This window comes from Phalangium opilio, unplaced genomic scaffold (assembly GCF_054372755.1).
Source record: "Phalangium opilio isolate 3A_F unplaced genomic scaffold, DU_Popi_V2 ptg000209l_1, whole genome shotgun sequence".
Classification (NCBI taxonomy): domain Eukaryota; kingdom Metazoa; phylum Arthropoda; class Arachnida; order Opiliones; family Phalangiidae; genus Phalangium; species Phalangium opilio.
The window spans coordinates 7,755,966-7,769,570 of record NW_028324217.1 but is presented as its reverse complement, the minus strand read 5'-3'; the positions used below and the strand labels follow the sequence as shown (position 1 = coordinate 7,769,570).

General features: G+C 37.4%; 2 protein-coding genes across 2 annotated transcripts; both read right to left on the bottom strand.

Moving 5' to 3' along the window:
• Positions 1-5,698: 5,698 nt before the first annotated feature.
• On the bottom strand, positions 5,699-8,525 carry LOC149618812 (uncharacterized). The gene is made up of 3 exons (XM_089854531.1): positions 8,341-8,525; positions 6,329-6,759; positions 5,699-6,220 (listed from the first exon to the last, which is right to left on the bottom strand). Exons 1-3 carry the CDS (start codon positions 8,523-8,525, stop codon positions 5,718-5,720), a joined length of 1,119 nt encoding a protein of 372 aa, XP_089710657.1. The 3' UTR covers positions 5,699-5,717.
• A 1,345-nt stretch (positions 8,526-9,870) lies between these two features.
• Positions 9,871-13,598, bottom strand: LOC149618811 (uncharacterized). The gene is made up of 5 exons (XM_089854530.1): positions 13,594-13,598; positions 12,824-12,934; positions 12,581-12,762; positions 11,572-12,111; positions 9,871-10,448 (listed from the first exon to the last, which is right to left on the bottom strand). The coding sequence occupies exons 1-5, from the start codon at positions 13,596-13,598 to the stop codon at positions 9,871-9,873; spliced, it is 1,416 nt and encodes a 471-aa protein (XP_089710656.1).
• Between the last annotated feature and the right edge of the window lie 7 nt (positions 13,599-13,605).

The following is a 13,605-nucleotide window of genomic DNA, read 5'->3' as shown; positions in this document are numbered from 1 at the left end:
GGTACCAAGGCTTAACAAAAATTGTATGATAACATATTTATAGAGATAGATAACAACTTTTATAATTAAAATTAGAAACTAACATATCTCTTAAAATTCTCTCGTGATCAACTGGTTTCACGCCAATTAAATAGCTGTAGTCCCATAGAGCTATTTGTATTAATTCCTCCATGTTTTTTTCGCCAAGCTGAGAAATACGCGTTTTACGTCACGTTATCCAAAGAGCCGACTATTTTCTTTGAAGACCGCGCTAGCTAAGCGCTAAGCACCGTTACGTCAAAATTCAAAAACAAAATCCCGTTATGTAGGACACTGCTAACAGCGCTGGGCTCTGCTGAACGCGGCCCAGATTTCCACCATGATTATAATATCTAAGCCTAAAGTGTATTTAACTTTCGGCTCACTCTGAACCGTTAATGTCTCTGCATTACAGAAACGAAATCCAAACCCAAGCGTTTACTTTTTGGTTCACTAGGGCTATTGACAAATAAAAGTTCATATGACCAACATAGTAGCGTTGTGCTTGTATTCACTTTAGAAAGGATTATGCTATAAACAGATGTAGTATAGCTTAAGTAATATATAAACATCCATTTTAAATAATAATATTAAAAAAAATCTTTGGAATATCAAAATGAAATAGAGCTTTAAAGCTACAAAAGTACTAAATGCATCATAATTACGAAAAATATTTCCACATATTCACTTTATATTAAGGATAAAGGGAATATTATGGTTCTGTAGTATTCCTTTACACATCAAAACAAAACGAACTTCTAACGCAGCGCACTACTGTAACAACGGACGGACACACACAGACAAAAACATAGACTGCTTTTTAACTCTTTCCGTATTAATTTTGAATTGAGAAACAAGATTATCTTAAATATTAAAATAAATATAATTAATATTTAATATTTTCTTCGTTAGTTATTCGCCTTATTGAACGTTACATCGTTTTAAAAAAGAACAATTAAACATTCTTGAGAGACTTGACTAATATTGGCGTTTGAAATGAAGCATACGCCGGTTGCTTCGCTTTACTCAAATAGGTAGTATATAAGGGTGTCGAACTACAGTTAAAAGCAAGAACAACCGCAATTGCGAAAACCTATCGTGGACAACCCACCCTAGGGAGGCTAGACGTTTCTCGTAACCCTAGCTGATCGCCGCGAAAGTCTTAAACCAAACGATGACGATGGAGTAGAAGCCAGGTGTGCAGACTGGTGTCCATGTGGGATGGACAAAATCAAAGACCAGAAGATGGTGGTGTAGAAGCCAGGTGTACAGACTGGTGTCCATGTGGGATGGACAAAAACAAAGGCCAGAAGATGATGGTGTAGAAGCCAGGTGTACAGACTGGTGTCCATGTGGGATGGACAAAAACAAAGACCAGAAGATGGTGGTGTAGAAGCCAGGTGTTCAGACTGGTATCCATGTGGGATGGACAAAAACAAAGACCAGAAGATGGTGGTGTTAGAAGCCAGTGTGTACAGACTGGTGTCCATGTGGGATGGACAATGACCAGGAGATGGTGGTGTTAGAAGCCAGTAAGTACAGACTGGTGTCCATGTGGGATGGACAAAGACCAGAAGATGGTGGTGTGAGAACTCAAGTAGAGTAGCCATTTCCGTGACTGTGAAAGCAGTTCGGAAATGGCGAACACGTTTGCTCCGATTTGGAAACTGCGAACGCGGTCACGTGGGTGTAACAACAGACACACACACAGACACACAGACACACAGACAGACACACAGACAGACACACAGACACACACGATCGTTACAGAACCTCTCCGTGACATACGTCACTCGGAGAGGTAAAAAACTCTGTAGCTTAGCCCTACTAATCTAATTGCCACCATGATCTTTTCTTCTATTATAAAATCTTAACCTGATTATTTAACTTTCGGCTCACTCTGAACCGTTGTTGATGTCTCTTCGTTTCAGACACGAAAATCAAAAACCCAAAGTTTACTTCACCTTCAGCCCTCAATTATTTACTCTATATTTCACTAAGCTTATTGCAAGTAATACTAGATATACCCGCCGGAGTCTAGATTTTAGTATTCTTCATGAAATTACTAAACCAATGATTATTCTATATACAGATGTAGTATAGCTTAAGTAATATATAAACAGCCATTTCAAATAATAATATTAAAAAAAATCTTTGGAATATCAAAATGAAACAGAGCTTTAAAGTTACGAAAGCACTAAATGCATCATAATTACGAAAAATATTTCATCATATTCACTTTATATTAAGGATAAAGGGAATATTATGGTTCTGTAGGATTTCTTTACACATCAAAACAAAACGAACTTCTAACGCAGCGCACTGCGGCACTAGTGTAATAACGGACGGACACACACACAGACAATAACATAGACTGCTTTTTAACTCTTTCCGTATTAATTTTGAATTGAGAAACAAGATTATCTTAAATATTAAAATAAATATAATTAATATTTAATATTTTCTTCGTTAGTTATTCGCCTTATTGAACGTTACATCGTTTTAAAAAAGAACAATTAAACATTCTTGAGAGACTTGACTAATATTGGCGTTTGAAATGAAGCATACGCCGGTTGCTTCGCCTTACTAAAATAGGTAGTATATAAAGGTTTCGAATCGCAGCTATGGATATGTGGAAGCCCCACCTTAGGGAGGCCGGACGTTTCTCGTAACCCTGGCCGATCGCCGCGTATGTCTTAACCTTAAGGATGATGATGGAGTAGAAGCCAGGTGTGCAGACTGGTGTCCATGTGGGATGGACAAAGACTAGAAGATGGTGGGGATTAGAAGCCAGTGTTTACAGACTGGTGTTCCATGTGGGATGGACAAAGACCAGAAGATGGTGGTGTGTAGAAGCCAGTGTGTACAGACTGGTGTAGAAGTGGGATGGACAAAGACCAGAAAATGGTGATGTGTAGAAGCCAGTGTGTACAGACTGGTGTCCATGTGGCATGGAAAAAGAGCCAAAATGATGGTGGACTATAGAAGCCAGTGGGTAAAGACTGGTGTCCATATGAGATGGACAAATGGCTAGAGGATGGTGGTGTTAGACAGGTGATGGATAATAGCTATGGTAAGTGAAATCCAAATTTCCGGGAACTGTAAATGCGGTCCGGAATTTGGGAAAACGTTTGCTCCGATTTGAAAACTGCGAACGCTGTCCCCTGGGGTGTAAGTCAATAGACCTTTTCATACTTATGGCCGCGCATGAGCAGTTGTAAGTTTGTTGCCATGAGTTTTACACTTCAATGGAGTTAACGTGTAAAATAAACTACGATGGACGTGTTTTAGAATATTTTGTGATTTAATATTAAAATGAAATGCCTAGTATTAAAACCGAGAGAATAAAATTAAAACCATGTTAAGAAACAAACAGTTTTTAAGTTCTAATGGAAACGGTGCAATGATAATAGTTGGTTAAAACTCACTAAGCCCTGGCGACCGTATGGGATCGACGCTTCATCGCATCGGCGGACATCGCCGATGCCGTGCCCGAAAGCGCCGCGTACAACACGCTCGTAAGCCTTGGCGCCCAATTTGATCTGTAGAATATTATAAACTACCCCAATTTTACGTCCATCAATTGAATTCGATAAAATTTCACCTAGGAAGTTCAATTTATACTTTTACAACCATTAATGCAACACTGTTTTATAAAAATAAACTCAAATGCCTAACTAGTAAGGTAAAAGCAATGGTTACGTAAATACGACTGGCAACAAACATTGTTTCTGCGCATGCTCATCTCTCGAGAATTTTACCCCCTTTTCACCCTCGCTCTAAGTGTGAAAAGGTCTATAACAACAGACAGACACACACACAGACACGTCGAAATTAGAACCTCTCCGTGACATACGTCACTCGGAGAGGTAAAAAACAAAGGTGAAAATCTTCAAGCTCAAGAGTTACGCATTATTAAATTTATAATTATGGGAGTTGGTTGTGACGGTTGTCTTATTTCTTAAATAACTATGCTATGAGTTGTATATGCGCATTCCCGAGTTGCAGAAATACAATTGGATATTTATTTATTACCTTTCCGTGTGACGTATTTCACGGAGAGGCTCTAATTTCGACGTGTGTGTCTGTCTGTCGTTACACCCCAGGGGATCGCGTTCGCAGTTTGCAAATCGAAGCAAATGTGTTCTCAATTTCCTTACCGCATTTACAGTTTGGAAAATTTTATTCCACTTACACTGACTCCATTGTCTGTCTAACACCACCATCATCTGGTTTTTTGTCCATCCCACATGGAAACGGTCTGTATTTACTGGTTTCTAAACACCACCAACCTTTGTTCTTTTTGTCCATCCTTCATGGACACCAGTCTTTATTTGGTGGCTTCTAAACATGACCATCATCTGGTCTTTTGACCATCTCACATGGACACCAGTCTGTACTTACTGGCTTCTTTTCCATTATCATCGTTAAGGTTAAGTTGTGCGCGGCGATCGGTTAAGATTACGAGAAACGTCCAGCCTCCCAATGGGGGCTTCCACCATAGTTTCACGTTAATGCGCTGTTCTTATCCATAGCTAAGATTCGAAACCTTTATACACCACCGATTAGAGTGAAACGAAACAACAGGCGTATGCATCAGATACATCTGGTTTCACTACTCAAAATTAATACAGAAAGAGTTAAACGGCAGTCTAAGTGTTTGTCTGTGTGTGTCCGTCCGTTGTTACACCAGTGCACTGCGTTAGCATTTCGCCTTGTGTTGATATGTAAAGAAATCCAACAAAACCATAATATTTTCTTTTCTTCATAATATAAAATGAATATATTGAAATATTTTTCGTAATTTGGATGCTTTTAGTAGATTTGTAGCTATAAAGCTCTGTTTCATTTTGATATTCCAAGAATTTTTTTATGTTATTATTTCAAATGGTTGTTTAAATATTACTTAAGCTATACTACATCTGTATATAGCATATACTTTACGTAAGGGATTACAAGAAGGAGTCTAATCTGTTAATATACTTAGCGAAACAAAAAGCCAAATTTCACATACTAAGAGCAAACAGAAGGGAAGGATTTCACGGCGATTGTGTCTCATTTAATATCAAACTGCGGTGTGACGTGGAAGGGTGCAGAGGATAGAAGATAAGATGATATTCTGACATGGGTACTTAAAATCCTTAAACTTCTGCTTATACCACCCATAAACTTATTGTAGACTATCGAACATTCACTGATTAACCTGACTCTGGTCAAGCATAGAGAACCAAACTTTTCGTAAAACAGCTATCGCAGATAAACGTCCTAAAGAAAACATTATAAAAAATATTTAAAGACTTCCAAGTAATTTTTAAATAATTTTACTTCATTCGGACCACTTTAAAATACAATAAAATATTGAAATTCTCATTATCTACTAGAAACACAGATATATTTCAATCGCTAAATTTAAAGTATAAATAGTTTAATGTTTTTTTTAATATGCACAGCTCTAAAAAAATTAGTGTTAAAATGTTAATTACCAATATATTCTTTCACTAGTGGTAATCGAATGAATGTAAAGTCATCTCATATTTAGTAATAATATTAACATGGTGAAGTAGTTTTTCCTAGACAAAACATAAGCATATTTCAATCTGACAACATCTTATCTGCTTCGGGTTTTGAAGACAAATATAATGGTTCCATCTCAAGAGTTTTCATCTTTCTTTTTGTGGAATACCAACGGGATCTAGGAATTATTCTAGGGTATGTGAAGGTCCGGAGCTGGTCGAGGGCTCGGACCTGGGCGATGACGGTCCTGGCTTAGGCGCTTGAACTTGACTTTCGGAGGATTGTGGCTGTTTAATAAGGATTTGTTCGACTTGAGGATTTATCTTTTTCCACTCTTCGATCTCGACATCCGCTTTGTCAGTTATTTCTTTCGCCTTCTCAGAAATTACTTGCTGGTACTGGGCATGAATATTACGGAGATTAAGGGCACGGACTCTTATCTGGTCCAATAACTTCATAATATCCGGAACAACTCCACCAGATACGATTGCCTGGATTACGGACTTACGTTGGACTTGGACAGCGTTAAAGAGATTTACAAAGTATGTTGATTTTAATTTAACGGCTAATTCAAAGGCGCTATGACCGTTCATATCCTTTATTGTATCAAAATCAGCCCCGCACGCCAGTAAATCAGACGCGCATTCTTCATATCCACTTAGTAAAGCAATATGCACCGCAGTAAAACCTATAATTATCATCAAATGTAATTCTATCAATAAGAATAGCCTTCCATTAACACTAGACCCTTCATGAAAAATATTGTAATCGTAGTCCTTAGCATAATAACCCTTACCTTCCAAATTTTGGACTTCGGTATCCGCACCAGCTTCCAATAAATGTATGAGGGCCAGGGATTTATTTCCGGAAGTTGCCATATGAATGGGACGGTTATTATCGATTGTTGAGGCGTTGATGTCAGCTCCAAATTTAATTAACAATTGGACTATGTCCGAGAAACCATTCACCGCGGCGCTATGCAACGGAGTAGAACCATGGTTGTCCGCGAGACTGTGATCGGCACCAATGGAGAGTAATCTTCTAACAAGCTCGAGATTCCCCTTCCTGACGGCGACATGCAGGGGAGTATCACCATTTTGATCTTGGAATTTAAGGGGGGCATTATTATCTATCAGTAACTCGACGATTTCCATTCGTCCATGCGCGCAAGCCGTGTGCAATAGTGATTCATCTTGCGCGTTGGCACTTATCACGTCCGCATTTTCACTATTTAAAAAATGGTTTAAGATTCCTATCTGGCCTAGGACAATCGCGATATGTAGGTCCTCAGGTAGAGCCATGTTCAGATCCAAACCGACTAAATTCTCGCAATTTCCTCGTGTTTCACTTTTTGGATAGAGTGGTGCGGCACGTTAGCTGATTGAAGTTTAATGAAGGTTTTAAAACTTTGATAAACGCAATCGAAACGAACTTAGCAGAAAGATGTTAAACTCTTTTCTTAAAGAAAAATGGGCTTTTGAAGGCGTCTCCGTTCAAAATTATTAATTTTTTTATTTAGCTACAAATCGGAATGAGAAAAAATATTTTTCAGATAAGTGTTGATTTAAAAAAAATTACCGAAAAGCCTAATAATCCGGAGACAGATTACGTAGGCTCCGAATGATCCATTAAAAATTTATAGATAAGAAGTTCCTCAACTAAAGCGGCCTTTACACGCTCAATGTTTTGCACAAATTAAGTGGGGGACATTTAAAAAAATCATCATCTCATAAATTATTCCCAAGACTTTTCACCAGAAGTTTATGACTTCTTATCCTGGGAAGTATTGGACTCTAACCATATCCGGAACCATCTCTGTTAGCCAACTTCTTATTAGGTCCGATCACCGCGCCACCTACGGCATTTCCCTCATTTTGAGTTGGCAGGCTGATTTGCGCGCCAGCAGCGGGCAAGAAACGAAACTTTAAGGTGTGTCCTGTGGTTTGAGGTAACGAATCAGAAACGGTGACAAGAACAGCTGTTTTAATAGACTGCTAGAAATTCCGGTCAAACTAGTGTGGGGTCCTAGGCCCAGGGATTGCAACGGATTTTCATATAGTTCTAGCCAGATGGCTTATCAACGATTGGCGCTGAAGAAGTTTTGAACACGCCCCACATGCCACAGCCTCTCGGCGTAGGATTTTTTCAGTAGATTAGATAGTTTTCCTAGTGGGGAAGAAATTTTTGACCCTCTTTTACGATTGCCATAGGCAATTTTGACTCGCAGGGATGGATACTATATAATGCCTTAGTGTCCAATACTTCCCAGGATAAGAAGTCATCAACTTCTGTTTTCACTAATTGTGCAAGTAAAAATCTGTCACGATATTGAAAGCTCAATATGTAGAACAAAATTTTAAATTTTATTGGACAAATATATTGATCATATTCCACACGATTTATTCAATTATATTGAATATATTTTATCACAATAAAAAAGTTGATGTTGAGTCCATGCTCGTGTACAATTTTATTGACCAACCATAACATTTGAATCGTTAAATACACAGACTTTGATGCTATTCGAATGTGAAATATTGTTCGTATTTTGAATAACATTTTGAGCAATAAAAACTCACTCAATAAATATGTTCAGTTTTTTACGCAAGTATTGTCCAAAATTTACCGCAAATGATTTTACATTTCCTAAAACATATTGTAGCATTATATTTGAACAAATATTAGTCTGGATAACGATTTACTTATACTTGGTAACTTAAATAACGGGCCCCACGTTTTTTGCGCAAATTATTGAGCGTGTAGGGTCCCTGTTGGAACTCCTCCAACGATCCTAAGGGAAATCCCTACTCGGTATTCATGGACACCTTCGATCTACCCATCCCAGACCGAAGAGTGGATCCCGACCGAGTTCCTGCTGGGACCACAGTGCCCGTTCCCGAACGCCATGTACGGTTCAACATACCAGACGCAGACTCCGAGGATGAGCAAGTACGGCGGTCAGGAAGAACAAAGAAGATACCCGAGCGAATCATCATGGATCCCCGCCAGAAGTCCTACAATTTTACTTAAAAGGGGAGGTGTTGGAACTCCTCCAATAATGGGAAAAAATAATCTACTAATATGTTGCCTATGTTTTAACCTTCTCACATGTTTTTTAAATTATGTATATATACCTTATCTTAACAATGTAAAAGACGCATTCGGTCTGGTGGTCTAATAATAATAAAGTTGTTTTATTGTTACCTCTTGCGTTCTCTCTCGCGTTCTCTCTCCATGAGCCGTTACAACAGTCCCCTTAAATTTTAGTTCAAATTAATGATTTGTTTTTTCATAAAATAGAAAGTCAACAAGCCATCATTGGCTAAGAACTTCTTGGCGTAATCCTAAAAATCAATGCCATCAATTGCAATTTTAATAGACAAATTGTCTTTGTATTTAACAAGTTGATCTAATATTTCTTCCAAGAATGGTAATTGCGGATTTGGCATATCTTTATTTAACACATGAACAAAATCTCATGGTTTAGGCGTCTGAAGAAACCCGAAGACATCATCGGCAATCTTTGTGTAATAATTTCCCTCTGTAGCTTACATTTTGCATTTCCCCTTGCCTATGAAATGTTCCAATGCCTTTAGAAATTCTGTATAAGACCATACAAAGTAGCATATCCTAATCAAGTATTTTTCCTGTGCATCAAATATGCTGGATATAAAATCATACACTTCCGTAAAATTCTTTCTGAGCTCAAAAAAATTCGAAAAACCGAGGACTGTAATTTCTAATAAAAGTGACGCGACTATTTTAAAATATCCAATACCTCAATGTCTGCTTTTACTTAACTTATTAAGGAGAAATTTCACTGTTCCAATTTCAAAACAAAAGACGTCCATTCACCATTTAACATGCATTCTTCAAAGATATCCTGGGAAGATGACATTCAGACATGGGTACTTAAAGTTATGAAACTTTTGCTACTAAACTCATTCCAACCTAAAGAACACACGCACTTATTAACCATATGAAGAAAACAATTTAAAAGATACTGAAAGTAATTTTTAAATAATTTTACTTCATTCGGACCACTTTAAAATACAATAAAATATTAAAATTCTCAACTACATGAAAAATTGCAAAATTTCATGTGTGATTAGTTCAAATATTTTTTTAATATTCACTACTTTATAAAAAATTAGAATTAAAATGTTAATTCAAAATATCTTCTTTCACTAGTGGAAATCGAATGAAAGTAAAGGTTTTACCGCGGTAATATAAAAGAATCCAGTCTCTTATTTTGTAATATTAATATACTGAAGTAGTTTTTCTAAGACAAAACTTAAGTGTATTTCATTCTGACTTCATCTTATCTGCTCTGGGTTTTTATTCGAACTCTGGTGGTTCCATCTCAGTTGTTTTCATCTTTTTTTTTGGTGGAGAACCAACGGGATCTTCGAGTTCTTGTTCGCAATGTGATGGTTCGGCGCCAGTCGGGGGTGCGGACCTAGGCGATGACGGTCCTGGCTTAGCTGCTTGATCTTGACTTGTGGATGCAAGTGGCTGTTTAATAAGAATATGTTCGACTTGAGGATTAATCTTTTTCCACTCCTCGATCTCGACATCCACTTTGTCCATTATTTCTTTTGTCCTCTCAGAAATTACTAGCTGGTTATGGTCACGAATATTACGGATATTAACGGCACGGATTTGCATATTGTCCAATAACTTCATAATGTCCTTAACAACTTCACCGGATTCGATTGCCTGCATTACGCACGTACGTTGGACTTTGACAGCGTTAAAGAGATTTATGAAGTAGGTTAAGTTTCTCTGAACAGCGTAGTCCAAGGCGGTATCACCATCGTTATCCGTTATTGAACTAAAATCAGCTCCGGACGCCAGTAAAGCAGACAGGCTTTCTTCATGTCCACCTTGTAAAGCAACATGCACCGCAGTGTGACCTATAATCACCACAGAAGCAAATAAAATGTAACTTTTATCAATAATAAATGCCTTGCATTAACAATTGACCCTTCCATAACACGTCACGTAAAACAATTTACGTATTAGCTAGGCGTGGTTGGGGTGGGGAGGGCGTGTTCGTTCTTCTGAATAAGCTAATGTAGTACAGTATTCTTGTTTTCCAACTCGCTGAGGTAATATTCGAGATGGCCCAACAGTTAGGGTACATTAAGGTCTTACCACACCTAACTGAAATGGTCTTTTCGTCTATCCAGCCGCCACAGACAAACCATAGACAAACCAAGACAAACCACAACCATAACGACAACTATAAATAAATAACAGCGACCCAGCCTTTACGCATAGTGCCCTTTCCGTATGAAAATCAATCTCTCATTCTAGCTACCGTGCCCGCATTCCCCACCTTCCTGTCCAACCCAACAAACCGGTCTATAAAGAAAATATTTCCCTTCATAGACGCTCCAATAAATCGGCTTCGCATCCGTTAATCAAATTAACCTTAAACTAGAGGGTTACCGCAATATAACCGGGAGAATTCTTTGACTATACCAATGTTGTTTCTTTCCAATATTTCCAAGAGCTGGAAGAGGTTTTATTCTAAGCAAGGGTCCAATCCAACTTGTTTGACGTCCGTCCGAAGTTAACTCATACCATAGAACTAATGTACTTTTTTTTGCAATTCTCTAACATTACAAGCTCCAATATGGTAGCGTATCTTGTCTTAATGGGTTTCTAGCCACACTTTCACTAATAACCGGGTGAATTCTTTGACGATACCAATTTTGCTTCCCTCCCAATACTTCCAAGAGCCGGAAGAGGATCTTTTCTTAACAAGGGTCCAACCCAACTTGTTTTACGTCAGTCCGAAGTCGGAAAATTGTTGATAACTCATACCATGGAACTAATGAACTTTTTTTTGCAATTCTTTCACACTACAAGCTCCAATGTGGTAGCGGTTCTCGTCTTAATCAGTTTCTAGCCACACTTGTTCATGGCGTACCCCTGTTACAAACATACACATACACACAAACCACCAGCGCATAGGTAACCACACCTAGTAAAAAATATTGTATTCGTAATCCTCAGCATAACACCTCTTACCTGCACCATTTTTCACTTTGGTATCTGCACCAGCTTCCAATAAATGAATGAGGACCAAGGAATGATTCTCGGAAGCCGCCATATGAAGGGGACGGTTTTGATCGGTTGTTGAGGCGTTGACGTCAGCTCCATTCTCAATTAACAATTGGACTATGTCCGCGAGACCATTCACAGCGGCAATATGCAACGGAGTAGAACCATGTCTGTCCGCGAGATTGTGATCTGCACCTACGAAGTGTAACCATTGAACAAGCTCAAGATTCCCCGTCCAGACGGCGACATGCAGGGGAGTATCACCATTATGTCCTTGTATATTAAAGGGGGCACTATGATTTATCAGTAACTTGACGATTTCGATTCGTCCATGTAGGCAAGCTGTGTGCAATAGTGATTCACCTTGTGCGTTGGCGCATATCACGTCCGCATTATCACTATTTAAAAAATTATTTAAGATTTCTATCTGGCCTTGGGCAATCGCGGCATGTATGACAATCGCGGTATGTAGGCAATTAGGTAGATCCATGTTCAGATCCAAACTGGCTAAATTCTCGCAATTTCCTTTTAACTGTTTGAATTTTTGGATATAGTGGCGAGGCACGTTTCTATAATTAAACTTTTAGCTGATTGAAGTTTAATGAAAACTTCCAAACTTTGAAAGACGCACTCGAAACGAACTCAGCACAAAGATGTTACACTCTGTTTTACAAGAAAAAATTGGCTTTTGAAGGCGTCTCCGTTCAAAATTATTAATTTTTTATTTCGCTACAAATCGGAATGAGAAAAAACATTTTTCAGATAAGTTATGGTTTAAAAAACATTTCCCCGACAGCAGAGATAGATTGCGTAGGCCCCGAATCATCCATAAAAATTTTATAAATACATAGAAATAAAAAGTTTTCGAAGAAGTTCCTCAAAGGTGGTTATAATAAACCCCAAATGTTAACAAAAACAGAGTAGTGAAATAGACTCTCAAATTAACCTCTTTTTATCATAAAATAGGAAATCAAACAGCCCTCATTGGCTAAGAACTTCTTGGCGTAATCCTTAAAATCAATGCCATCAATTACAATTTTAAGAGACAAATTGTCTTTGATCTTAACAAGTTGATGAAATATTTCTTCCAAGAATACGGGTGCGGATTTTCCAAATATATATTTAACACATATGAACAAAATCTTATGGTTTAAGCGTCTGAAGAAACCCGAAGACAACTAGGCAATCTTTGTAAAATGTTTTCCCGCCTGTAGCTTACATTTTGCATTTCCCCTTGTCTATGAAATATTCCAATGCATTTTGAAACTCTGTATTTGGACATTTAAGGTAACTTATCCTAATAAAGTATTTTTCCGGTGAATCAAATATGCTGCATATGAAATCACGCATTTGCTTAAAATTTTACTGCACTCCGAAAAAAGGAGTACTTAAATTGCAATTAAAAGTGACTCGACTATTTTAAAATATGCAATACCTCAATGTTTGATTTTACTTAAATTATTAAGGAGCCATTTCCAATTTCAAAACCCAAAAATCGTGGATGATAACTTCAAAACAAAAGACGCCAAATCAACATTTAACATTCATTCTACATAGATATCCACCGCACATTTCCACAAGTTATGAAACTTTTGCTAATAAACTAATTGCAACCTAAAGAACACACACTTATTAAACTTATAAAGAAAACAATATAAAACATAATGAAAGCAATTTTTAAGTAATTTTACTTCATTCGAACCACATTAAAATACAAATTATTAAAATTCTCATCTACAAGAAACACAGATATGTTGCAATCGCTATATTTCATGTAAGAATAGTTCAAATATTTTTTTTTAAATATAAGCTACTTTATAAAATATTAGTATTAAAATGTTAATTCAAAATATCTTCTTTCACTAGTGGAATCGAATGAAAGTAAAGGTTTTACCGCGGTAATATACAAGAATCCTGTCTTATATTTAGTAATATTAATATTGTTAAGTAGTTTTTCTAGGACAAAACTTTAGTGTATTTCATTCTGACTTCATCTTGTCA

What these genes read in the sequence shown, in the direction of transcription:
- LOC149618812 (XM_089854531.1), bottom strand. Translation starts at nt 8,525, where the DNA reads ATGATTCGCTCGGGTATCTTCTTTGTTCTTCCTGACCGCCGTACTTGC. An exon ending in AAGGTGTCCATGAATACCGA is followed by an intron (nt 6,760 to 8,340) that starts GTAGGGATTTCC and finishes TTTTTTAAATAG; the next exon opens with TGAAAATGCGGACGTGATAA. An exon ending in CGAAGTCCAAAATTTGGAAG is followed by an intron (nt 6,221 to 6,328) that starts GTAAGGGTTATT and finishes TGATAATTATAG; the next exon opens with GTTTTACTGCGGTGCATATT.
- LOC149618811 (XM_089854530.1), bottom strand. An exon ending in GTTCTTAGCCAATGAGGGCT is followed by an intron (nt 12,112 to 12,580) that starts GTTTGATTTCCT and finishes GCGAGAATTTAG; the next exon opens with CCAGTTTGGATCTGAACATG. An exon ending in CAAAGTGAAAAATGGTGCAG is followed by an intron (nt 10,449 to 11,571) that starts GTAAGAGGTGTT and finishes TGGTGATTATAG; the next exon opens with GTCACACTGCGGTGCATGTT.